General features: G+C 45.5%; 1 protein-coding gene across 4 annotated transcripts in view; it reads right to left on the bottom strand.

Annotated features, from left to right (window-relative positions):
* The window catches only part of Apba2 (amyloid beta precursor protein binding family A member 2), a 238,898-nt gene that overhangs the window by 33,527 nt on the left and 179,308 nt on the right, over positions 1-26,063 (bottom strand). For all 4 annotated transcript variants that reach the window (XM_004852660.3, XM_004852661.3, XM_087188278.1 and 1 more), the window contains exons 4-5: positions 8,761-8,841; positions 7,717-7,753 (exon numbers count right to left, since the gene is read on the bottom strand). In XM_004852660.3, coding sequence (XP_004852717.1) covers positions 7,717-7,753; positions 8,761-8,841 — 118 coding nt within the window. The remainder of the gene's footprint in view (positions 1-7,716; positions 7,754-8,760; positions 8,842-26,063) is intronic.

Below are 26,063 nucleotides of genomic sequence, written 5' to 3'. Positions count from 1 at the left end.
AAATAAGAAAACAGCTAAATATCTAGTTTGAAAAGAAATGAGAGAATTCATTAAGTCAATGCTTTCAAATTTAATAACATAAAAATAGGTTTCTTTGTACCTACAGATGCAACAAGTTAGAAAAAATAAGCAATAACATTTTTAATAACAGTAAAAAAGATAAAACATCAAGGAATTGATGAAAAAAGATATGTGTGGGATTTCTGTGAATAAAGTTTATGGATGAAGGAAATAGACTTGAACAAATGGAAAGATAAACCCTTTTTGGCTAGGAAGATTCTATACTATCAAGGTGACATTTTCCCTCTAACTAGATAAATTTAATTCATGCTAAATAAAGATGCCCATGGGAATTTTTAGTGTGTAACTAAACAAGCTGATCTGAAAGATTCTAGGAAAAACAGACCTGCAGAATTATCCAGGGGAAATGTGAAAAGCAATGGTGATGACAAAGGCAGAGACAAGTTCTACCAGGTAATAAAATGCACCATAAATCCCCAGTAAATAAAGCAGCCAGGGTCTGGAGCCTGAAGAGACAATCCCCACAATCCATCTAGAAACGATCTAGACAAAGATGAAAAAGGCAGCCTCCCAAACCAGACAGGGCAAGGTGCACCACATAGTTTTGGAAATGCTCAAAACGCAACTCTTTCCGCATCCATACACCAAAATGTAAATCAAACATTTAATTTTAAAATGACACCATAAAATTTCTGGAAGAAAACTTTATTTAAAAAGAAATCTTAAGAGTGCCAAGGTCATGCTAATGTCAAAAGTTCAGTAACCTCAAAGGAAGAAGACTGATATAAAAAATACTCCATAAATGCTCAGCAAAGTAAAAAAATGTATGATACAAGATAAAGACAACAGTAACCTGGAAAGAACTTTTGCAATATAAATCGAAGAGCTTATTTCCTTTACACATAAAAATAATGCGTAAGAAATACCACCACCAGTTGCCAGAGTCTGAGTGTGGGTGAAGGAAGTGGGGAAATGTTGGTCAAAATGTACAAATTGTCAATTATTACATGAATAAGTTCTGTGGCGCTAATATACAGCGTGGTGACTACTGTTTACTGCTCTCCATATTCCTGGGTTCCATGATTTCAGATTCAACCAACTTGGACTGAAATATTTTTTCAAAAATTGCATCTGTACTGAATGAGTACAGACCTTTTTCATGCCCTTATTTCCTAAACAATACAGTATAACAAGTTCTTACCCAGCATCAACATTGTGTAAGGTGTTATAAGTCATCTAGAGGTGATTTAATGTATATGAGAGGGTGTGTGTAGGTTATATGTAAATACTACATCATTTTCTAAAAAGTTACACAATGTTTAGTTACCAGTTATATCCCAATAAAGCCAAGTGAAAATTCAGTAGAAGAATGGGCAAAGGACATGTTATAGTTTGAATGTGAAGTTTTCCCCAAAGGCTCATGAATTAAAGACTTGGTCCCTGCTGTTGGCATTGTTGAAGGTGGTGGAACCTTGAGGAGGCAGGGCCTAGTGGGAGGAAGTTCAGTCATTGGGGGCAGGCCCTGAAGGAGATACTGGGGTCCTGGTCCCTTCCCATGTCTCTCTTTGCTTCCAGGCCTCAGTGAGGTGAGCAGCTCTACTCCACCACATGCTTCCTGCTATGATATACTGCCTTGCCACAGGCCCAAAGAGATGGGGCCAATATACCATGGACTGAAACTTCTGAAACCATGAACCAAAATAAACCTTTTCCTCCTTAGAAGTAGATTATCTCTAGCATTCTGTCACAGCAACAGAAAGCTAACCTGGGATTCATAAGGGAAGGCTCAAGAAAGAAACACAGACGGTTTATATCACCTCACTCCTCATGGAAGATATGAACAAGAAGCCAACAACATACCCCTTTATATCCATCAGCCTAGGGCTAAGACCAGACAGCAGAACAGCACAGTGTAGTGACTACGGATCCTAGCTCTGCGAGGCACAACCAGGAGCAGCATTCTCTGTCCCCTCTTGGAAAGGCACTCTGACCATGTCCATCAAAGCTAGCACGTTACTCCTCTGCAACTCTGCTCTGTCCAGGAACTCCTTCTATAAAGAACACAGCTGAAAACAAAGGTATATCTGAAAGGCTGCTCCTTGTTGTGCTGACTGGCAACCACTCAACAGCGGATCACACTGGCTGATTCACACACTATTTCACAGATCTTGTGCTGCCACTTAAATACTCAGGCAAACCTACTGCTGCCTCCAAAATCCACCAAGAAATGAAAGAGCAAAGTGCAGACTCACGTAGCCAGTACAATATCAATTTTAAGAAAGGAGTCTCGTAGGCTGGTACATGTCCAGGAAATTTCAAGAAGGATTCACAAGCAATTTCACAGTGGCTTCCACTGCAGCAAAAAACTAGAGTCTGAAGTGAGAATTTTCTGTCATGTGCTGGCCGAAAAGGGGTACGCTCCATGGGGATTTCCAGGGTGGAGCTCATTTTTACCTCTGTGTTCTTGGCCCAATCCAAACACTATTTTTAAAAGTATTTTCAAACCTCTACTAATGAATAAAAGTTTGTATTTTTTTTTAAAGTTTGTATTTTATGACACATTTAATCCTTACCCATGATGACTGCAAAGAGTACCAGAGGAAAAATATTCTGTTTGTAAAAAAAGGAAAGTCATTTTGCTTTTCATTATCCCCCCGCGGAAACTTTATGCCCCTCTGGTCCTCCTGCCAACAGCATCTGAGACCCAGGCCAGCTCAGGAGCCCTGACCCCTCACAGCTGAAGAGGAGGAGGTGCAACATGCCTTCAACTTGGCATCTTGCCTGAACACACCTGCCCCAGTAGCTCAGTTTAACAGCAAACTATGTCTCCAGCCCTGAGTGTCCACTGCACAAAATCAACAAGATGGCTTCATCCCTGTGAGGACCCTGAGAGAAGGAAGGGGTGAGGAGCAAGCTCAGCCCCAGGCCCAGAAGTCCCAGGGACTGGGGTCCCTATTCTTCCACGTGGCGGCATACAGCATGGGAAGTCAACACACTACAGATTGAGGACCCCAGGGCCCGATGCTTGAGGCCAGCACCCTGCTGACACAAGCCTAGAGGTGTGAACAGGGTGGTGGGACCAGAATATCTCCCATGAATTTTGGATGTTAGATTGGGAGGAGCACAAAGTGGGAAAAACAGAATATGAGCTATTGGTCTTTGCTATTTTGTACTAAAGCTGCCACTGTTGGGTCCCATTAGGAACAAAGTCGGACCAGTACTGGCTTCTTTCTTTTTATAACCAGGACTTTTGACAAGCAGGAGTCTAACTTCAGAGACTTTCACATATACTTATTCAGGGCGGCAGCTCTCTGCCTCCTTAGACCGATGCTGCCCCAGCCACAATCGCTCACAGCAGGGATGTGCTAAAGCTGCTGTCATCCCTCCCTTCTTCAGGATTCCTCCTCATGGTGAGGCTGTAACTCCCATGTGCAATGAGCACTTTCACAAGGAGGCTTCCTCTGCAGCATGAGCCTTCCTGGTCTTGGAAGGCTGCCAGGCACCGAGCGTATCCCACAAACAGCGATTGTGGAGAGCTCTTGCTGCAGATGCCTCTGGTAAGAGAAGGCTGTGCCTCTGGGCAGGAGGGACCAGGACTCTGACGCATGACGGCTCTCCTCCAACTCTGGGAACTGAGGGGGGTTATCTCCCCTGTGGCTCACTGCAGGCTGGGGTGCTCAGGCCATGCAGTGTCGGGTGAGGAGCTGAGACTCCAGCTGGGGTTCCAATCCTGCTCTGCCACTCACCACCTGGTGATCACAAGCCAACAACTCACCGTTGCTGAGCCTCAGTTTCCTCATCTGTAACAGTGCCTGGCTCTTACTGTCACTAGAGTAATCAATGAGTTAAAATAGATAAAACACTGAAATCATGCCTGGCCCCCAACATTTGATAGGATTTACCTATCATTCTTATTATTGTTGTTGGAGATTGAACCCGGGCCTCACACATGCTAACCACGTGCTCTACCAGCAGATGTCTTCACTGCTGGGAGGCTCGGTCACCTCAGCGAAAGGCTAATGTCAAGTACCCAGACCCAGGTCCAATTCTAGGCCCTCACCTTCATCTGCTATGGGACATCAGATAAGTTACTTTACCACACTGTGCCACAATATCAGAGTTCGGATCTAGAGTGTTCCCCAAAGCTCCTGTGTTCAGAGGTGGGGCTTCTGGGAGGTGACTGAATCTCGAGGGCTCTGCCTTTATCAGTGGATTCATCCATTGCTGGGTTCATAATTTGATGGACAGTTAGGACATGGGGCCTGGATGAGGGGACTGGGTCACGGGGAAGGGACCCTTGGGACTGTATCTAGTCCCTGGCCCCCTCTCTCTTCCTCCCCCTCCCCCTCCATCTCCCCTTTCCCTCCCCCTCTCCCTTTTCCTCTCTCTGCTTCCTGGCTGCCTTGAGGTGAGCAGATTTCCTCGGCCACAACCTTCCACCATGATGTTTCTACCTAGCTACAGGCAAGAGCCAGCTGACCATGCACTGAAACCTTTGAAACCATGAGCTAAGATAAGTCTTTCCTCCTTTCGGTTGTTTTTCTCAGGTATTTTATCAAAGCATGGGAACCTGACTAACAGTTTCTACCCTATAAAATGGACAGAAAGCACCCTGTCCTCAAGTGGTGGTTGATCAGTGACTAGATCTAGACACACAGTAGACAGTACAGGGTCCAGCACACACTAAGCCCTGATACATGGCAAGACAGAGATGCTATCATTTTAATTGTTGCTGTGGCTTTTCTTATCCTAACTGATCTGAAATGAGGCAGGAGCTTGAGGGCATAGGCCGTCCCTCCCTAATACCCCAGGAAAGCTGCCCTCCAGGGTGACTGCTCAGACACGGATGAGGTGGAAAGTCTCTTCTCCGCTACGGCCTCCTGGGCTTTTCTCAGTTCTTCTGATGCTCAGACACAGCGCTGAGCGGCTCCTGGAAGGTAACATGCCCCCTGCTAGCTGGGTGCTGCAGTGCACACCGAGGGCTCAGTCCTCCATACTCAATCTCGACCTTCTTCCTGCCTCCACAGAAAGGCAAATACTCAATTCTCCAGTCAACACTGCAGTTCAGGGGTGGTCATGTGACGCAGCTTGGGCCCATAAGGGGAAAGGAGAAGTGTGTGGGAGAGGTCGCCAAGGTCTTTTAGTACCCAACCAAATTCCTTAGGACTGCTAGATATGGGGCCATTTAGTCAGCAGGAATGAGGCTGAAGCCAGTTGGCCACTGGTCTTTTCCATGGGAACCCATGCAGAAGCCCGTGAAGTGTCCACTCAGCTAGTCTCCCTGGATCCCTGGATGGCTCAGCTGTGAGCGTACAAAACACTCACTACAAATAGTTTCAGAGCTTTGTGTTCCCAGGAACCAATGCATCTCTTATGGGCTCTCTCTGGGTGTAGCTTTCAGGCCCCCTCCAAGGGACACGCCCTAAGTTACCCAAAGCTCTGTCACACCCAAGGGTTATGATTTTCTCATCCAGTCACAGTCCACCAGTCAAAGTCGTCTGCATCCTAAACGGTGCTGGGTGGTGACATAGTTGACATACTACCTCTCAGCTTACCTGGGGACAGGACAGAACAGTTAGCGGAAGGGCTCGTGCAAATGATTCACTTAGTCCATTTACAGAAAAGCTTCACTTTCTTGGTATAAATGGAGAGACAACACATCTGGCTTAGACCTTTAACATCCTCTCCTCTTCCTACGTGGAACAGGAAGTGATGGATGGAGCTATTCAGATATTATTTGACAATGAGGTGACAAGCCTGAGAATGAGGTCAATAGAAGCAAACATGGTGACCCTGACATCACAGAGCCATTGAATGAGTAGCCACTCACCTCTAGACCTCTTTATGTTAGGCATGTACTACCATATGGATACATGCTAATAATGTTAGGAGGCTATTTAGATGCTTGTACCCAAATGCATACCTCACTGATAAACGTATGGTTCTTTCATATTCGTTATACTCTAGGGATTTTTGTGATCCTTATGGTGATCTCTTCCTATTGCTGAATAGGATTTTGGTCAATGGAGGCTTCACTGAATATAAATTATCTAATATAAAGGGATGTGCTTTTGCTGAAGGCCTCTGTATTTCAGAACAGTCAAAGGATTTCTCTTCTATAGGAACAACTCTGAATTGGTTTCAGGCTCCCAGTCTTGTCTCCATCTGGTTTGGAACAGTCTAAAGTGGTTCAGAGAAGTGGATCTTCTGGGATGTTAGAAGGAAGAGACAGAAGCATTTCAGAGACTGGTGCTGTTTTCATATTCCTCTCTACCTCCTCTCTTGCAGATATGAGATTTGCTTAAGAGCCTGGAGAGTTTTATGTCCAAATCACTCCCTCCCCACACAGTATGAAGGGTTCTTTCTATATGATTCCATGATTCCATGACAAGTGACCTTCTTAGGTTCACGAGACCTTGTCTCACTGGAGCAGTGTGACTGTTACAAACCACCCTGGCTCCGGACCTCTGCAGAAAAAGGTGGGAGGTGCACTGCTTAGGAAATGCTCTCCTATGGATCAGGAACCCAACCATACCCTGCCGTAAGCAACATGGGAGTATGTGGTTTCTTCCTGCCAGTCATGAGGTCCTGGGAAACTACGAGTCAGTTGAGCTAGAGTCATCATAATCTGATGTCTGAACCAGCAAAAATATACCTCAAACCCACATGTAAACTGCCAGGTAAAACCCAATGACCCTATCTGCATTGTCAAAATGGAATCAAGTTTGTTTGGATTGTAAGTATTCATTCTGAGAATCCAAAACCAATTTTTACCTGATTTGAGCAACATCGGACCAGTTAGAACAGTAAAAATTGGTTTGAACCAGTTGCTTCATTTTGAACCAATTGGAACTGGTTGAGCCTGGTTGAAAACTAATCCCTTACAAGGGAATTTGGAAGTTATAGTTTCCCTGGCTTGCATTCTTCACTAAAAATGAAAAGCAGAGTGGGAAAGGTTTAAAGTCATTTATTTTTGAAGGCCGACTTACTTTGTTCCCATAAATATTCATAAGAATTAATTACCAGCTTATTGAAAGAATTAATATAATTCACATTGTTTATTATAACACATTAGCAGGGCCAGGAAGAGGCATCCTCCTGGCACAGAGAAAGAGCTCACTTAACAGGCTCTTTGCTGTGATGTTGGACCGCTGGAAGCAACCCACAGGGGCACCTACAGCGGCCCTGCAGACCACACAATGTCAGCTCTGTGAGCATCCAAGCAGGTGAGCCCCACACACCCAAAAGTAACACAGCACAGAGCAGTCTGTTTTATGCAGTGTTAACCTCCTCCAAAAAGATGGGAGGGTAAAGGGTCTAAAAAAAAAAAACAGCGACAGCCTGAATTCGGATGCCATTATACCCACCCTGATCAAAAGCATTAGATCATAATTAGCTGCTTATGCAGACACATTTCAATCTATTAATGCAGGCATCAGTGTCATCTGTGAAGCAATTAGCAAGGGTGTAATTAAATGAATGGTCTTCTACTCCTTGCATCAGAGCAGGCAAATAGGCTGGACCTTCCCTCCCCTCTCAGTGGGCTTATGCACCACTTAGAAAACCAAATGCCCAAGCACCTTGCTGGAAAGCATGCTTCTGAACAAGCTCTTTAGGAGAAAATCACTAATAAAGGCACCATTTGGCTTGGCATACAACGCAACTGCCCCTAAGAGAGAAAATTCAGTCACTTACCAGCCACAAAACTTGGAAATGATGCCACCTTCTTTGTCTGTTAGGAAATAGGAAAAAGTGAAACACTAGTTGCAACAGGTGGCCCATAAGAACTACGCTAAGATGTGGACCATCATGGTAAAAGCCTAAATCTATGACTGGCTGGTGTTCCCAAGAACATATACCTAGCCAGTCTCACGCAGGCAGCAAGATGCTTCGGAAGGGCCCAAAAGCCCACCGACTACACCTCAGTCACCCTCAGGTTATTAAAGTCATGGCTAGAAAGGTACCCAGAGACCATTCGACCAAATGGTTCTCCAACTTGAGAACTTCCTGGGCTTGTCTTTTAAAGCCATAGTTATTTCATTAAAGCTGGACTATGTTATCTAAAACATGTTACCCAGAAAGAGGATATTTACACTCCTATTTTAGAGGTGAGAATGCATGCTTCCATCTTCACTTTAATAATCTCCATCACAGCAGTGCTAATTTATATGGAATTGTTTGTTAAAACCATGTTGTTGGTTTAGGACAGTAGTTATCAACTGGGATGATTTTTGTCCCAAAGGGGACATTTGTCAATGTCTGGAGACATTTCTGGTTGTTATAACTAAGGGTAGACTCTAGGGGCCAAAGGGCAAGGATGATAATAAAATATTCCACAGTCCCCAGGATAGCCCTCCAAACAATTATCTAACCCTAAACATTAATGGTGCCATTGTTGAGAAATTCAGGTTACAACACCGTTACGGAACAGTGGTGCAGAGAATTTTCTGCCCAATCAAAGAGACCGATGACCCCTCCCACACATGTGCACCATCAATAGCACACAAACACACCACAGTGTGGCTGTGAATCACAAGGATAGGCCTGTACCTCCTTCCTCCCAGGCCAGGGAACCTTCCCCTCCTCCAACAGTGATGCCCAAGTCCACCTGCCCTGGACTCCATCTCTCCAGGTACTGGGTGGGATATGAACTTTGTGGAGAGTGGTCTGACCACACAGGAGCAGGCAACTCCCTCAAGAGGGACCTGGCCTAGAACTTGCATCCTTGGAAAAAATTACCTCGGAGATGTTGTTATTGTCAATGGGTCCATTAAGATCTGAACGCTGCTGCTTCCTGGGCTGCTCCAAGCCATTGCAAACCTGGAAAACAAGAAGTTAAAGATTGTGTTTTTGTATATTAGAGAAGTGAGTCAAGGATACAAAACCTAAACATTTGATGGGATTCAATTTATAACATGCATGCAATGCATGTGTGTCTGTATTCGTGCATATATATTTAATCAAATTGTTATGCAGTTAATATTGTACTCCAAGACTGTTTCTAAATCACTTTTAAATTTTATTATTTATTATTATCTTTAGTTATAATAAAGTACATGTACATGTAACATAAAATTCACTACTTGAACCATTTTCAAGGGCACCGTCAAATGGCATAACGCGCATTACCATTGCTGTGTGACTATCACCACCACGCCTTTTGCCTTACAAAGTTGAGACTCTGTACCCATGAAACAATGCCACACTTCCCTCTTCACCCATCTCTAGCAACCACCACTCTCTGGCTCTATGATTTGACTACTCTGAGTACGTAGAAGTAGAATCACATAGGATTTATCCTTTTGGGACTGGCCTATTTCATTTTGCATAATGTCTCCAAGACTCATCCTTGTTATAACAAGCACCAGAATTTTCTTCCTTGTTAAGGCTGAATAGTGTTTCACCACATGTATGCACCACATTTTGTTTATCCATTCATCCACTGATGGACACCTCTTGGATATCACAAATAATATTGCTATGAACACTGGTGTACAAAAATATTTTTTGAGATGTTGCTTTCAATTCTTTTGGATACATACTCACAAGCAGAATCACCAAATCATGTCATAAATGTATTTTTAATTTTCTGAGGATACTCCATGCAATTTCCCACTGTACATTCCTAGCAACAGTTCCAAGGGTTCAAATAATATTTTTTAAACCCCTAATGTTTTGGATGAGAATAAATGCAAATTAGTCAGTCGACTATTACAGAAATAAAATGTCCCAGGTAACATGTTATAAGTCTTCTCTTCAAAAAAGATATCAAACCATAATTTGTGTGTGTGTGTGTGTGTGTGTGTGTGTGTGTGTGTATGTGAGCGTACCAGGGATCGAACTCAGGACCTTGCACTTTCAAGAGAGGAGGGGTGCCACTGAGCTAAATCCCCAGCCTAAACCATAATTTTCTTTCCTTCAATTAACAAAATCTAAGGCCTGAGTACATTTTCACTCTGTAATTCCTTATACCACCCAGAGGATAGAAGCAAGATCCATACCACTGCCCCAGTCCCAGGATGTCTGGAAATAAACTAGCAAGCAGTCTTAATACGATGACAGCAACAGTGACACAGTGATACTAAGTTACATGGTGCTTTAGGGTGTATAAGAGCCTTTCACCTAGGAGATGGCTATTTCCACTCTTGCTCTGGAGGCGAGAAAACTGAGCCTTCCAGCATTGTAGCTATCTGCCAGCTTCTCACAGTGCTGACAGGACACAGCAAAATGCACCCCATCCTAGACTGCTGTCATGTTCCTTGATGGAATTCCATCCCTCTTGTGGTTTAGAGAAAAGTTAAAGAACTGAGCCCACCTTTCTGGTACCGATGGGAACAGACATGTCACATACCAAGCAGGCAGAAGGATTCCGAACTAAGTGTCCCCTCCATGACCACAGGCACCACTGGGTTTCAGAGGGAGTGGAGTGGAAGAGGGTGGCTCAGAAAGGGAAGTGGGGCCGGCCTTTAAGGACAGGGGAGCAGAAGGGGGTGACCCTCCCACATCCTACCCTTCCTGAAACTGAAGGGTATCAGGGACACAGCTGACCCAAGGAGGTCGGTTGTCTGCTTCCTCCTGCCTCCTCCATCCCTCTGCTAGGAACCTGTAGGAGTCTCTTCCTGTTGCTGACAGCACACTATCACAGACTGGGAAGTTTTAAAGACAAGAGGTTTACTTTGGATCAAAGATCTGCAGGTGAAAGAGCCTGCATGGGGCCATAGCCTTCTTGCTGGCAGTTTTAAGACAGTGCAGGGCATCGCAAAGAGCAGGCTTGTGTGTCTCTTTGGGCACTCTGCCTCTTCTTCTAAAGCCACTGGTATCCATTTGTGGAGGCTCCACCCTGATGAGTTTATTTAATCTGAGACACTTGTGAACACTATGGTTAGATTAAGTTTCCACCCTCTTAATATCACACAGAGAGGGTTAAATTTCAACACAAACTCATGGGGGATGGCCCAGCCGGACCACACAGGTGGGCGCTGCCCTTGCCGTGCTGTCCTGGTATAGCCTAAGGCTGGGCTCCAGCTTGTCTGGGGCTGCTGGGAACCTCCTGTGCCCTTCAAAGCCCCCGTCCCAGGAAGAGAACCCACCATCATCTGTAGGAGGGCTGTGTGCAAGTGGAACCTCCACTGAAACACACATCGTGTTAGCCAGGCCAGATGGACAGAGCCCCTTCCTTTGGGGATGACCTGCCTGAGGACCACTCTCTCCAAGGGTTCCCCCCACCTCAAAGTACCCCAGGCCAAAGCTCCCAAAGGATGCCACTGGGCAGCTTCACCCCAAGGAGCTTCACACCTCCTTCAGCAGAAGTCTAACTGGGGGCATGGCCCAGCTAGCTCTGTGGTACACTCTTGCTTTTCTCAGGGTACTCAGAGGATGTCGGTATTTACCCTCTTATCTGGAACTTTCCAACAGAGCGAGTTGCCCACATGGACTTCATCTCCTGAAGCCTTGCTCTGCCTTACTGGGAGCACTGCTCATCTCCAAGAAAACCCCCAAATCTACCAACCAACCAGTGAAACCAAAGTTATCAACACCCATTCTGCAAATGTTACAGCTGGGGGTGGGGTCTAATACTTTAGGCAGAGGGAGGGCCACAGACTTTGCACCAGATAAAGGCGTGGGAAGGCAACAGGAAGCTGGGCTCCCATGGAGTTAGGGCCAGTGGAGTCAATAGTGCCTTTGTGCAACTTCAGATCAGGGCTCCTGGCTCAACCAAGGGTCACTGGCTGGACATCAGCACCCCCATGCCCAGCCCACGAGACTCCTGGGTGTGGGACCACACTATAGGGTGTCTGTGAGTGACACAAGGTTGCCTTAGGTATGACTCTATCCTCCAACCTTGACTCCCTCCCCAGGGGGCTCTGCTTATCACCATGACAACTGCATCTCATGATAAACAGCCAGGATGGATTTCAAGAGGCAGGAGGGTGGGCTTGTGAGGTTTCTCCTCCGGAGAGCCCATCTGGTGCTCTGATTTTCATTTCGGGGGATGGGAACGGGGGGCTGGTAGCATCTGAAATTCACACAGATTGAGGCCCACGTGGGCTAGGGACTCCCCAAATCTTAAACGAAGATGTTATTTAAATCTTCTTGTGCCCTCCCCCAGATACAGTAACCAGCCACATCTCAAAATTAGATGCTGGCCAGGGTCCCTCCCCCCCCAGTAAGTACCCACCATGGGGATTGCCAATGCCAGCAGCTGAAACCTGCCTTAGCCACCCACCCAAAGCACAGCAGGTGAATGAGTGAAATAAAATATACTCCTGGGGAGGGGAACCTCCACTGTGGAGCTCTCAGGACAGAAAATTCATGTGCAGCCTGGCATGGACTAGTCATAAAAAGCTGGGGACCTGGGGACAGCTGTTGGGGCAGAGATAAATGCCTTTAATAAAAAATACTAATGTGAATAAATCGTTCTAATAAATATCTTGACTCCAGTTGGTGTAAACAAATGCTTGGAATTTTTAATGTGTCAATTCTGATTTGTCTGCCTTATTAAACTGAAAACAGCAATATAACCTACATTGCATTAGATGAACTAGCAGCAAACCACTGCACACCCACTCAGCCTGCGCCATCTGTAAGAAAAGCAGAAGGTTTCTGAGCATTCTCCTGAATGACAAGCACATTCAGAGCTCAAGTTAGGGACAGAGAACATCAGCTCGAAGTCAGGCAAGTGAGTCTCCCCATGGGACTGCCACACCTTCTCCTTAAACAGAGATATCTCAGGGTCTGTGAGTGGCCCAGTTCCGTGACAGGCTTCTCCGAGAATCACTTCCTAGTTTCTGTTTTCAAAAGAGGTGGTCATCCCTACCATCAGGGTTTATATCTTGATGTCCCCCCAAAGCCTCCTGTGCTCATAGCTGATTGAATTCTGGGGTGTGATGCTCAGCAGTGGATTAGCCCACTGGCGAGTTTATAGCTAAGTGTGACTTGAGAGGCAGAGCCTGGTCAGAGGAGGTGGTCACCGGGGCAGGGCCTGGAAGGGTGCACATACCTCCTGCTCCTCCCTCCATCTCTCTGCTTCCCACCACCATGCCACGAGGTATTCTCCTGTGCCTGCCACCCTGCCATGGAGCCAACTGACTATGGACTGAAACCTCCACAAACTGTGAGCCACAGTAACATCCCCCTCCTTACAGTTGTGGGTGTTGAGTACTGTGTCTCAGCAACGAGAAAGTAACTAAGATACCTATTCATTTGATATTTCAACAAAGACTTCTTGGGAGGGGATGCTGGGACCCACTGCCCCATGATAGCTTGGAGTGAAGAAAAATCCAGACCGGAACCCACCAGTGTCACGCTGAAGATCCATCTCAGAGTGTAGGGGTCTTTCTCAAAAGTCCTTGAATCTGCCTCCTGACACATACATGGCTCAGAAAAAGTGCGATATTGTTCTTTTTCTTTCATTCCTCTTACAATTCAGGTCACTGCTGTGATATTTATCTGGAGGAAAAGCGGAGCTTGGGTAAAGTATTTATTCTTAGACTAGTTACTCCCATGGGGGTGCTCATCATTTCAAAGCAGATCTGTAGCTTAAGAGTCTTGTGACAGGACACATGAGGGACACCAGCCGGTCAGCCGGTCTGTCCTCTGAAATCTTTAGGCAGACATGTGAACAGGATGGGGGTCCCCCATACCCCATATCAGGTCTTTCATCGAGCACACGTATACGAAAAACTATTCTATCTGAAATACAAATTTATTATACATAGCATAAATTTTACCCTTTTAACAACAACAATTTCTTCTTCTTCTATTTATTTTTATTTATTTATTTATTTATTTATTTATTTATTTATTTATTTATTTATTTTGCAGTGCTGGGGATCCACCCTAGGGCCTTGCACATGCCAGGCAAGCACTCTACCTCTGAGCTACACCCCAGGCCCTTTTAACTATTTTTTTTCCATTTTTTTCTTTTCTCATAGTTTTTCCTTTCCCTCTTTTCTTTTCCCCTTCCCCTCCCTTTACCCCTACCTCTTTGGACATTTTTTGCCTATTTCAAATGATCAATTATTCATTTTAATCATTTTAACCCTTATTTACACTTTCAGTTTCTCACACTAGAGAAATTTTTATAAAATGGAGTACTACTCAGCCGTAAAGAACGAGAAACTAGAGTCATTTATAGCTAAAGGGATGCATATCGAGGCCATCCTCTTAAGTGAAATAAATAGGACATGCATGTGTCAATACCTTCTTAACTATTTTTAAGTGTACATTTCAGTAGTATTAAATAGATTTGCAATGTTTGCAACTATCATCTCTATGCAGCTGTAGAATTCTTTTAGTATTGTAAAGCCCAAACTCTAAACCCATCTGAAATCTTCATTTAACGAGGCATCCTATATCATTATTTGCTAAATCCAGCAGCTGTCAGGGGGACTGATAGGCTGCTGACTCCACTTAGGTGGGTTTTGTTTCCTGTGCCTGGCTGCTGAAATCTCCCCTCCACTACTGACCACCAGGCCACCTGGACATGTTTGCCACTTTCTATTTCACTGTCTGCTCACATAACCTCATGAAGGACAGATGGTGGATGGGTATGCCGAGCCCAGCATTTTGGAGCAGAATCCCATTTTTCTAAACTTGTCTGCATTTTGACCCTTCATCAAGCACCTCTCCGAGGCAGCCTGTTCCAAACTCACACATGTTGTATGTCCTGCACCATGCAGGGCATATATTCTGGAGAACAGGGAGGTGCCTGCAACAGGGCCCTGACCAAATGTGGACAGAATTCAGTGCTGCTCCCAGCCTTAAGCCCTCCATGGCACAAGACAGTGTATAAGCAACTATGCATATGAACAAATGCCACCCTTGCAAGGTCAGGCACGAGGAGCCGAGGTAGAGCCAGCTCATCAAGATATCAGGGTTACTAAATATATTTCTTTTTCAATTTAGACTAACCAGCTTCTTCAAGCATTGTTTGTGGGAATGGAAATGTAAAACAGTAAACACTGACTGATTATACGACCCAGCCATTCCACTGCTAGCTATATACCCAAATAAGCTAAAAACAAGTGTCTGCACAAAAACTGGCACGTGTGTGCTCCCAGCACTACCGGCCACATTAGTCAAAGGTAGCAAGAACCCAAATATCCGTCAATGGATATTGTTTATATCTAGCTGTCACCCGAGAGCTCAGGCACTCTCTAGGCAGGGTTTGGAAGGTGATTAAACCATGAGGGCACTAAAACTACCTTACTGTTGGGAGGCGGGGAATGGTGGGAAGAGATGAGTCACTGGGCGTGACCTGGAAATATGCATCTCCCTCGCAGCTCTTCTCTTCTCCCTCTGCTTTCTGACCACCATGAAGTCAGCTGCTTTTCCTTTACTGCATCCTTTCCTCCTGCCTTCCTGCCTGGAACCAGCCAACTATGTACTAAAAATGTGAGGCAAAATAAATGTCTCCTCCTTTAAGGTGCACGAGTCAGGTATTTTGTCCAAGCAATGAACATGACGAAGATGACGATGAGTGGATGAACACAGCATAGTATATCCATCCCATGGGATAGTATTCAGCCCTCCTAGAAAGGAATAAAGTGCCGACACATGCTGCAACATGGATCAACCCTGGAATCCCCTGGAAGCGTTATGCTAAGCAGTAAAGCCAGACACAAAACATTATGTGTGATATGATTCCGTTTATATGAAATAGCTGGAATTTCTCTGCAAATCCATTGGCAGAGAAAATAGATCTGTCACTGCCAGGGCCCTGAGGGGAGGGAAGAATGGGGAGTGACTGCTTAGTAGATAAGGTTCTCTTCTGGGGAAGATGAGAAAGTTATGGACATAGATAGTGGCAGTAGTTGTACAACACTGTATTAAACGCTTCTGAACTGTTCACTTTAAAATAGTCATATTGGCAAATGTTATGCTGCATGTGTATTACTACAACTTTAAGAGAGGCTGGGAGTAGAGCCCCAAGAGTGCTGCAGAACAAAGGAATTTCCTGTTTGGTTCTGATAAATCCCCAAGTAAGAAATGTCCCCAACTCTTTTTGAAATGGTTTGGTGGCCAGCATGGCTGCTTCTGCCCTTGCTTCTAATCATTGCTCCAAACACCCACAATCTTTCCAGCCTGCTGCTCAAATGGTAAGAAACTCTGTGTGCTCAGAGTTTTGTGACAGCATCCTGTGGGGCAGAGAAGCAATTGCTTGGCTTTACAGGCAGCTCGAGCCTGTGTCCTCCGGGGGGCCTGACCTGGGACATCTCCTGAATTCCTCAGGTGCCCCACATTTAGCCTTGAGCCCTGTACACATTCTGAGAAAACTCGCCTGCCATCTGAAAAAGGAATGAAGCAAAGGTGCCCAAGTCAAAAGGAAAGTAAACGCCCAATACTAGGTCAATATTAGACTTCAATTTCCATGGGGCATTTTCGCATTTAACTTCTACTTGTCGATGCAGGCCGTCATGCCTAGCATGGACTTGCAATACCAGATCTGTGTCCTCCTAATAGGAAAAGGAGCCCTTGGTTTCAGTCAGCAGGATTAGTCCTAAATAATAAATGAGTTTAGGTTCTGAGGAACTGCCTAAGGCTGCACACAGTAAAAATCCTGTGATTCAGAATTTGAGAAACAAATTTCACCAGATAATATATATATATATATATATATATATATAGAGAGAGAGAGAGAGAGAGAGAGAGAGAGAGAGAGAGAGGGAATGATCCTGTTAGCTTCTACTAAACCTCTCTGTTCAACTTTTATGAATATATAAAGCACAATATCTTCTTCTCTCAAACGTCAGAAAATGGAGAAAAGAGTAGAGCTAGCTGTTACTCTAATGGTAGATTTAACAATACAGAGGGTCCTCAGTTAACAATGGTTGGAGTTTTGATTTTTTTTTTTTTTTTTTACTTATGATGGTGCAAAAGTCATAGGCATTCAGTAGAAACTGTACTTTGAATTTTGAATTTGGATCTTTTCCTGGGCTGCAGGGTAGGTGATCCAATCATCTCTTGTGGTGCTTGTGGTGCTGGACCACAAGTCCCAATCTGCAACAAGAAGGGAAAAACCAATATTCTGCACTAGACCATATTGCTAAGCTGTAATGTTCAGTATTTTAGGAGTATGAAATGCATTTTTGACTTATAATACTTTCAGTTTATGATTGTGAGTTCAACCCCATCGTAACCCCATCGTAACTCAAGGAGCATCTGTGTATGTTTATTTTAATGACATTATCAAGGTCTGACTCCACCACTTTACCAGAAGCCAGTTTCCTATGAGATTTATACAAAAAGCTCCAAGAGTTTTAATAATCTTTTGTCCCTTACGTGCTTGCCTAGGTGGAATCATGTCCCGTGCTGAAAAAGACCTAGAAGCAGTGAAAATAAGGCTCTTCCCTCCCACCCTACCAGGACACAGCTACGCTTCTCATGACTCATCTTAGCCCTAAATATTTTCTGGAAACTTCCCAGGTTTGGGGTCCCACTGTCGCAGAACTGCACACACTGGTGTCCAGGGGCCCAAGTGGCTATGGTTGGCTCATCCCCACCCTGTGGCTCCATCAAAGTATTTTAGGTTGGCCCAGAGTGGTTTTGTTTGTGTGATATTGCTCACACTTGTTCAGACTGGCCCAACCTAGTTTTAGATGATCCAAATTGGCTCAAGTCAGTTAAGGACTAAAAGTCTTTTATGTATTTATTTTATGGTAGTAAATAAACATAACCTAAAGTTTACCATCTTAATCATTCTTAAGTGAACAGCTGAGTGGTACTGAGTATGTCATGTGACCATCACCCCCATTCATTTCCAGAACTCTTTTCACTCTGCAAAACTGAAACTCTCTTCCCCTTCAACATGAAAACCCCACATTCCTCCCCAGCCCCAGCAACTGTCATTCTATTTCCCATCTCTGTGAATTTGACAACTCTAAGCTGAGCCTGAGTGGATTCAAATTTATTTGTCCTGTGTCTGACTTATTTCATTCAACATAATGTTCAAGGTTCATGCTTTTTGTTGCAAGTGTCAGGATTTCTTTCCCTTTAAGCCTGAATATTTTTGTTGTATGGGAAAAAAAGCCTTTTCTTGTGTACTGTATCACCTACTCTGACTGTGGCACAAATCTCTGAAAAAACTACCAGTTCATGATCTCAGCAGATGGGCCAAACTGCCCATACTTTAGGTGATCAAATCTCTCCAGTTGATTCTTTCTATTTCATTCTTCTTGGAGCTTGACTGAAATAATGACTAAATATTAATGAGATATTAAGCAAGAGAACCCTTGGGGAGGAATTTCTCCTTACATCTCCCATAATTTGCAAACACAATGCTGTAGCAAGAAGAGCCAGATCTGCCTTTGTTCTTGTTTCTGGAGTGGGTTTTGAGCACTTGCAAATGGCCAATCTCTCTTTTCTTGAAAATTAACACTGAAAATTCTGGACAAGGTAAGCATGCTGTCTTTTCCATGCTTGAGGCCCAATGAATAAACGAATGGGTGAACAGCTGAATGAATGAATAAAGAAATAAATAAAGGCAACAGTAACCAAACACAGCAAGGAAGAGCTTCTATTTTTCAAGCACTAGAAAAGAAAGAAAGGATGACCCAAGGAATCCTGAGGCAGCTAAAAGACCTGGTCTAGACCAGGGTCCCAGTCCAAGCCCACCTGCAGAAGAGGCTGGGTGTGCACGTCTGCACAGGACTACACACTGGGCAAACTCAACAGACTTCACTCAGCACAAAGGTCCCAAACAGATGTCTCTCAGCTGGTTCCAAAGGCTGCTTCGCCAAAGGAGAGGAAGGCTAACCCAGGGGAGAGGAGGGTGAATGGCTAACGACACCCCAGACAGCAACGCCTGCCCAAGGAGACCTCTTGCCTTGAGCTACTCCCATGGAACCGTGGCCTCACAGTGCACATCCAGGCTCCCTGACCTGCACAGCGCACTGCAGCCAGAGCCAACCACCTTGACACAGATGCTGCAGTGTGTCAGCACCAAGGACAGCGCACGTCTAGGCTCTGTGAATGTTTCTTAAAGGCAGCAGGACCAGAAGCATCCCTGAACTGATAGCTACTGAAACAAGAGGAGCTGGACAATGAACTTCTGCAATCCTAGTTCTGAACATCCTTAAGCTCCAACTGTTCAGGCTTTGGCTTGGTCTCAGAAAAAGACCAGTTTCTCTTCTGTGAAAGTAGATGGTGGAATCAGCTGGATTTGGCAGGTTTTGGAAGCCATTCTCTTCTCCAGTGGGCACCATTCCACCTCACACAACGTCTTTTCTCGATGTGTCTGAGTTGCGTACTTTCCCGGCACTGTCCATGACATTATCTGACACAGGACTGGTAGGTATTCGTGTTCAGCCCCTATTACCATAGCCCCATGTCTTTTTTAGTAACTGATTAGCACTGGCTGTGACCGGAATGCCATGGGGTGAAACCTCCACGAGTGCCATGCCATGCTGTCACATCTTTGGCAAATATACCATGTGTGACATTATGCATTTCTGCATCTTGCGTTCAGCCATGTGGGCTTTCTTCCCAAACAGACGGTATTTCTAAAAATTCCTGCACAGAGCCCTGTACTTCCTAGAAAATGTCATTGGCTAATGGATTTTGTCAGCTGGATTTTGCCAGTCTCTGCTACATGTGAGGTATTAGGTGAGGTACCACGGAGGCTCAATAATGGGAGGCCTGGGGTTATCAGGGTCCAGGAGAGTAGACACACAGGCCACCTCCCTGCCTTGGGTTCTGTCCCCACCCTGTCCCTTCCCACAATCTACCCTAGAGATGGACCACTGACAAATTAGTGGGACTTGAGCCAATACACACACACACACACACACACACACACACACACACACACACACACACACCATCCTCTGCCTCTTGGTACCTGCGCAGGTCATGCCCTGTGTGTCCCCCAGACAGATACTCCCCATCTCCCTGTTCCACTCCCAGTGGCGACTCTGCTCTCCCTCCCATTCCATCCACCAAGCCTGCTCAAGCTGCTACTGGGGACACAGTGGCCTCAGCCAGTAAGTGGTTTCTTCCAAGCAAGGTCCCCCAGTCTCTCCACTGCCCCACTGCGCCTGGCCTTCCTGACGTCCCTGCCCCTGGATGCTATGCCCCAGCTCTCTCTAGCTCTCCACCGTCTCTGTCCCCCTCTCAGTACCTCCACCAGACCCTCTGCCTTCCTTCTGTCCTCTTTCGGGGCTCACAGCCCCATCACAGTTCTAGTCCAAACACCTCCATGTTCAGTCTCACTGGTCAGCTCCTCAAAGCCCCTCTTGAAGTCCCAGAGCCTCTTGGATTCTTACCTGGCACCCAAGTCGGCCTGGAACATGTGGTCTGGCAGGGCACCTGTCCCGAGTTCTACCTGAGCAGGGAAGTGAAGGGCACAGTTTTTAATTGTCTGGCTTCCCCCATCATGAGTTTTGGAATTCAGGATTTTGTCACTTTTGCCTGTGCACCCACAGTACCTGGCATATCACAGGTGGTGTTGTGTATGGCCAGATTGGAGGGAATACAGCGCCACCTACCCCAGGACACCAGGAGAAGCCGGGGTGGGGTGGGCGGACTGGCTTTGAAAGAGAGTAGGCTTTATAACAAGAAATCAGGAGACGGCCCCCAAGCTTAAGAGACTCTGTGGGCAGGGATGTGGGAGAGAAGTGGCCAGCTGCACTCCTCCTAGGCTCTGAGGGCGGTGGAGGTCCTTCCTCTAACTGGGTCAAAGCCCTGTCCTCGGCATCACATCACCAAAGCTCTTTGAGCTCCATCCTCCCAGGTTTGAACAGCGGGCTCCCTCTGGGCACAAAGTCCCTCTTTACATAGCCACTCCCATCTGTACACCCCAGCCCCTCTGCACTCTGACGGACAGAAGCCTCCAACCCGCCCACAGCACTTCTCTCAGACCTTTCCTCAAGGACAGGGGCCAACGCTTGCTTCACATGCCACCAAATGGGGCACTTGGATGAGCCGCCTGCCTCCAGCATTCCTGATGCGATGTTGAGAACTCCTTTGGAAGACAAGCCCCAGTCAAACACCAAGTCACAGCCAAAGCATCTCCGCGATGGACAGTGCTCGACGTTCGTGTGTCTGATGTGGCCTTGGGGCCCTGTATCACGCTTCACTTCACTGCTTTATTAAGTTGGCTATGAGGTATTGATTTTCATTTTTTCTATGATCAGAGGGCTCTTTCTGGAAACCACTGGCCAGGAGGGTGCTGAGTAGAGATCATGGAAAGCCTAAATAATCAAAGTGTGCATTTGTTCTGCAGACCCAAGTGGAGAAGCTGCCTGCACACAGCTCCTGGGTAAATCAAATGCTGGCTGAATGATCACTGAGGTCCCAGACTGGGAACACCTGCAGCCCTAGAGCTCTCCAAGGTCCAAAGGAACAAGGCTCTGAAGGAAGAATTTCAGGTGCAGAGCCAGTTGTTTCAGGTCCCCTGTCCCACGATAGCCATCAGAAGGTAGCAGGCGAAGCGGGCAGGGGCTCCAAAGCAATCAGCCCAGCCCTGGCCAAGCCAAGAGCCTCTGTAGATCACCCAGAGGAACCCAAAGAACGTGCCATCCCAGGCCTGCAGACTCACAGAACCAGCTCCCTTGGCTGCAGCAGGACAGGTGAACAGCTCCTGGGGAAAGCTCAGAGCAGCACACTGCTCTCTTCCAGTGAGGTGTACTGGTGAATTTCCAGGTCCACAAAACCCATTCCTGGGCCCATGAGACCAGAGCCAGGAAACAGGTGCCTAGCCAAGGCCCTTCCTTCACTTACAGCTCATGCCACATGGCAGCAGATCACACGGTAGCTAATGAAATCCCAGTTCCGTCAGGACACTCAATACGAGTCTGGCTAGACCTAATTCATGTATTCTTTAATTGCTGCATGTAAAAAAGACCATATTTCATATCAGTACAGCTCAATAAAACGGAGAAAACACCAAATGAATCATCTCGACTTGGCTTGTTCACCCTTTGCCCCGAGCGCTTGTGAAGTCAGGATGTGTCAGCACCTGAGGCAGGGACAGTCACACAGATTGGAGCCTCTGACTCTAATGGTCACCTCACTCCTGCCATGACCAGCAGAGCAGGCCAGGCCTTACGGAACCAAGCAAATGGACAGGAGAGTAGAAGCACCCATCCCTAGGTGGAAGGAACACTACACAGCTCCCCAACCCATCACGGTGGGGAGACTCGGGTATGCACTGCACAGAACTTGGCATTCCGTTTCCTGGGGGCGGTCAAGGGCTGTGCAGTGCAGTGGTTACAGGCGTGAGTTTGTGTGTAATGCAGTCTGCTTAGCCCTTGGAAGCTGTGAAACCAAGGATGAGGTATTCATCCCATGTAGGGCTCACTTGCTTCCCGTGTACCATGGGATGAATCCTTGCTCCCGTCTGTCTAGGTTGTTGTAGGAGTTACTGAGGTGAAGCTTAAAGCCCTTTACATGGAGCTGTAGTCACTACCACCACTGCCACCACCCTCATTGACACCTGGGGACTTTCTACAATTTTTTTTTAAAGAAACATTAAGTCTACAGAAGCAAAGCGTTCCAGTGGTGACAGACGTGACAACCTTCCCATCACCACCATTTTGCGTTGGTGTTGGTTCTTCCTGGAACTGAGCCACATAAAGGGAAGCCCTAGGAGGCAGGCATTCCAGCCCTCATGCCCTAGGGTGTGAGGTTTGGGTTGGGGTTTCCCCCTTAGGTCCTGCGTGCAGAGGAAAGGGCTTGATGCACAGCATGTTGAAAATGCTGGCTGGGCAGCACTCACATCCCTGCCACAGTGCGTTTGGGACTTCATGCAGCTCAGCAGCAAGCAGCGAGTGAACCTCCAAGAAGAGGAGAGCTTTGCAGCAAGATTTCTCAAACTCATTCGCCAAACAATACAGCTGAGGCTCTGTACCTGTGGGTGCTATATTAGGGATTCAACTCAACTGTGGATGGGAAAAAATTTCGGAAAAAAATTGCATTTGTTTTGAATATGCACTGCCCTTTTTATTGTTATCATTCTACCAACCAATACAGTATAGCATTGCGTTGCACAACATTTATGTCACTTTAGGTATTATAAGTCACCTAGCTGTGATTTAAAGTGTCTGAGAGGATGTGTGCAGGTTATTTGCAAACCCTACATGCAATACCTATGCAAAGGACTGCAGCCTAAATGGATTCTGGTATCTGTAGGAGGTACCAGAACCAATCTCCTCTAATACTGGGGAATGGCTTACAGTCAGTTCACGTTCATGGTAAATGATTGCTCCTAGAGGAGATACAGAGCTAGGTTCCTGTCAATCAACTACCCTCGAACCTTGTTTTATATATGTTCATTTTTAAAATGCCTACTTGGCTACATATTTCTTACAATTAGATATACGAACTATTTATCTATAATAAAACACCTGCTGAGAAGAGTTCAATGTTTCCCTGATCCTGATGTATCACAAGACCGTGAATTTACTGGGCTTCCAGCCTATCCAGTATAATTTTCTTTAATTGGTCATCTCACCAATCTGTAAACTGAGCCACATTTCTGTTTCTTCTACGACTTCACACATGACAGATGTCACTTCAGCGCTTTCCACAGTGGCCACACACACAGATGCCTGTGTTTTCTCTTCCTTTGTCTGGTTATACTATACAGTTGACCCATTAGCACTGAACTTATGGCTGGCAGTGCTACACATCATGCCTGAGCAAAGATTATCTAACACATGCGTTTTCTTCATAGCACACTGCACAGCCTTCTTGCACTTAGGAACCCTGGTCAGCACTTCAGCACTACACTTGGGAGTCATTTTTATCACCAAGACTTAAAAAGTCATCAACAAGAAGCACAAAAACCAAGGCACTAGATGGATCATGAAAAGTTCACCGAATGAGAGCTGAAAGAAGACAGTAAAGCCTAGTTCAGCCTCAGCCTTTCATGGAAACATGGAAGCTGCCCATATCTGACTGCAAAAGGGTCACTGAGTAATGACTTTAGGGTTACAAATAAATTTTAGCAAGCAGGTAAATTCACAAATACAGACTCCATGGATAAGGATCAAAATGTGTTCTGTTTATGGAACACCTCTAACAGTATGCTTTGTGAAATCCTGAATAAGGTTTCCCAAGACAGGTAGTTTATCTCTTTGATTTGAAAACATTCCACAGTGAAATTCCACGTTCTCTCGTAACAGTATTTTTTGACTTTATTTTCCAAATTTTCCTCAATTAACATGTATATCTGAAAGAAACTTTTTACTTAAAAATCACTCACATATAGATCTCTGTTCCCTACCATGCCTTCCACAGTTTTAGGAATTCCCTCTCCTTTGTGTCTCACATCACCCCTCCCTCCCCACGCAGACCTCTTGCTCTCATGGGACATGCACAGGTGGACAGGCTGCCTGCAAAATGGAGCCTTTTCAATAGACACAGCACCCCACAGCCATGAGGGTTGTAGCGGTCAGGTTCCCACTTCCTGTCACACAGAACAACTCATTTTCCATATGAGCCAGACTAAAGCAGTGCCCTCTGACAGTTCATCCACCCTGTTTGGGAAAAAGGAATTACCCCAGTGAATCTTTCTGTAAGCAAAGTGGTGGAAAGGTGACAGATGAATCAGTCATTCATGTTTGAAAGAGCTGCAAAGATGATGAAAATCACTGGAATTCAAAAGAAAACAGGCTAAAGAAAATATCTGCGACAAAAATATATAAAGGGCTTCTATGAAATGGAAAAGCATCAAAACACCAAAAGATAAAAGACACGAATCAAACATTCATAGGAGACAAAAGGCAATTAGATAAGACAATCATGGGGAAAACTGTCAATGTAGCTGCATAGCCTGGGAATTTACCCTCAGGCAATATGCCAAAAAAAAAAAAAAAGATGCATGATTTGAACAGACCTGTCTCCAACAGAAGGGGAAATGCTGTCTTCAGCCTGCATGCCCCATGGCAGGGTATGCAGATATACATGGTACATCACCCAAGTGGAACATTAAAAGGCAAGTAAAAATAATCAAGAAAATCATATGGCAACATGGAAAAGTGTTTATGATATGTCCAAACATTTTTTTTGTTTTTTTTTGTTTTGGGGGGGGGGGTTGGTACCAGGGATCGAACTTGGGTCCTTGCATTTGCACAGCAGGTGGCGGAACCACTGAGCTAAATCCCCGGCCCAATATGTCCAATCTTAAAGGCTAGGTGACAAAATTACTTCTTGGATGTAACAACAGCTGTGTTACTAATGATCAGTTCTACAGTCTGTGAAGGAACACAGAAAAGTGAAAAGAGCTCATATGCTGGAGAGGTGGGTACCATGGAGAACACATTTCATCTCCCCATTTCTAATTCTATTGCACTTATTTGTCATCGATGCAATGACTTAATAAACACTTTCAGTACAGGTTGAATATCCCTTTTCCAAAAATCTTGGCATCTAAAGTGTTTGAGATTTGAGATTTCTTGTTTCAGATTTTGCAATATTTGCTTGGGGCAGGGAACTGAGTCTAAATACAAAATTCACTTGCTTCATATACACTTACACATATAGCCTGAGGGTAATGTATAGAATAGGTTTTGTGCACCTGCCTTTTGACTGAGACCTGTCTCAAGAGGTCAGGTGTGGACTTTTCCACTTGTAGCATCAGGTAGATGCTCAAAATGTGTCAGATTCTGGATTTTCACATTAGATACACTCAACCTATTCTCTCAAAAATACCCAATTTTTCAAGCTTTAGGGTGAAAAGGGAAGTGAGGGTGCTATGCAAGTGTTCCTCCAGCTGAGGTCTCCCATAGCATCACTCCTCCAGCTTGAATGTGGCATCTCATTGAAATGCACATTAAGGTACAGAGTTCTGGGCTGGGGCTCCCCACTACTTTAAAAGTGACAGTCTAAAGTATGGAAGCGGCCAGTATGGGCCATCTCTCCCTTCAGATTGCTTTTTGCCACAGCCTTAACCCCAGGCAGCACTACACTGTCTGTACACTGTACAGACAGCTCTGGGACCTCAGAAGTGGGCTCGGCCCTCAGAAGTATCCAGAGCACTTGTCTTCACCAGCTCCTGGCAGGGCCTAGCCGTGTCCAGGGCAGTAAGGGATTCATGTGGG

This window comes from Heterocephalus glaber, unplaced genomic scaffold (assembly GCF_053883595.1).
Source record: "Heterocephalus glaber isolate CG9 unplaced genomic scaffold, H.glaber_assembly_v1.0 deba00001531, whole genome shotgun sequence".
Classification (NCBI taxonomy): domain Eukaryota; kingdom Metazoa; phylum Chordata; class Mammalia; order Rodentia; family Bathyergidae; genus Heterocephalus; species Heterocephalus glaber.
The sequence above is the reverse complement of the archived record's forward strand: the minus strand, read 5'-3'. Positions and strand labels throughout refer to the sequence as shown.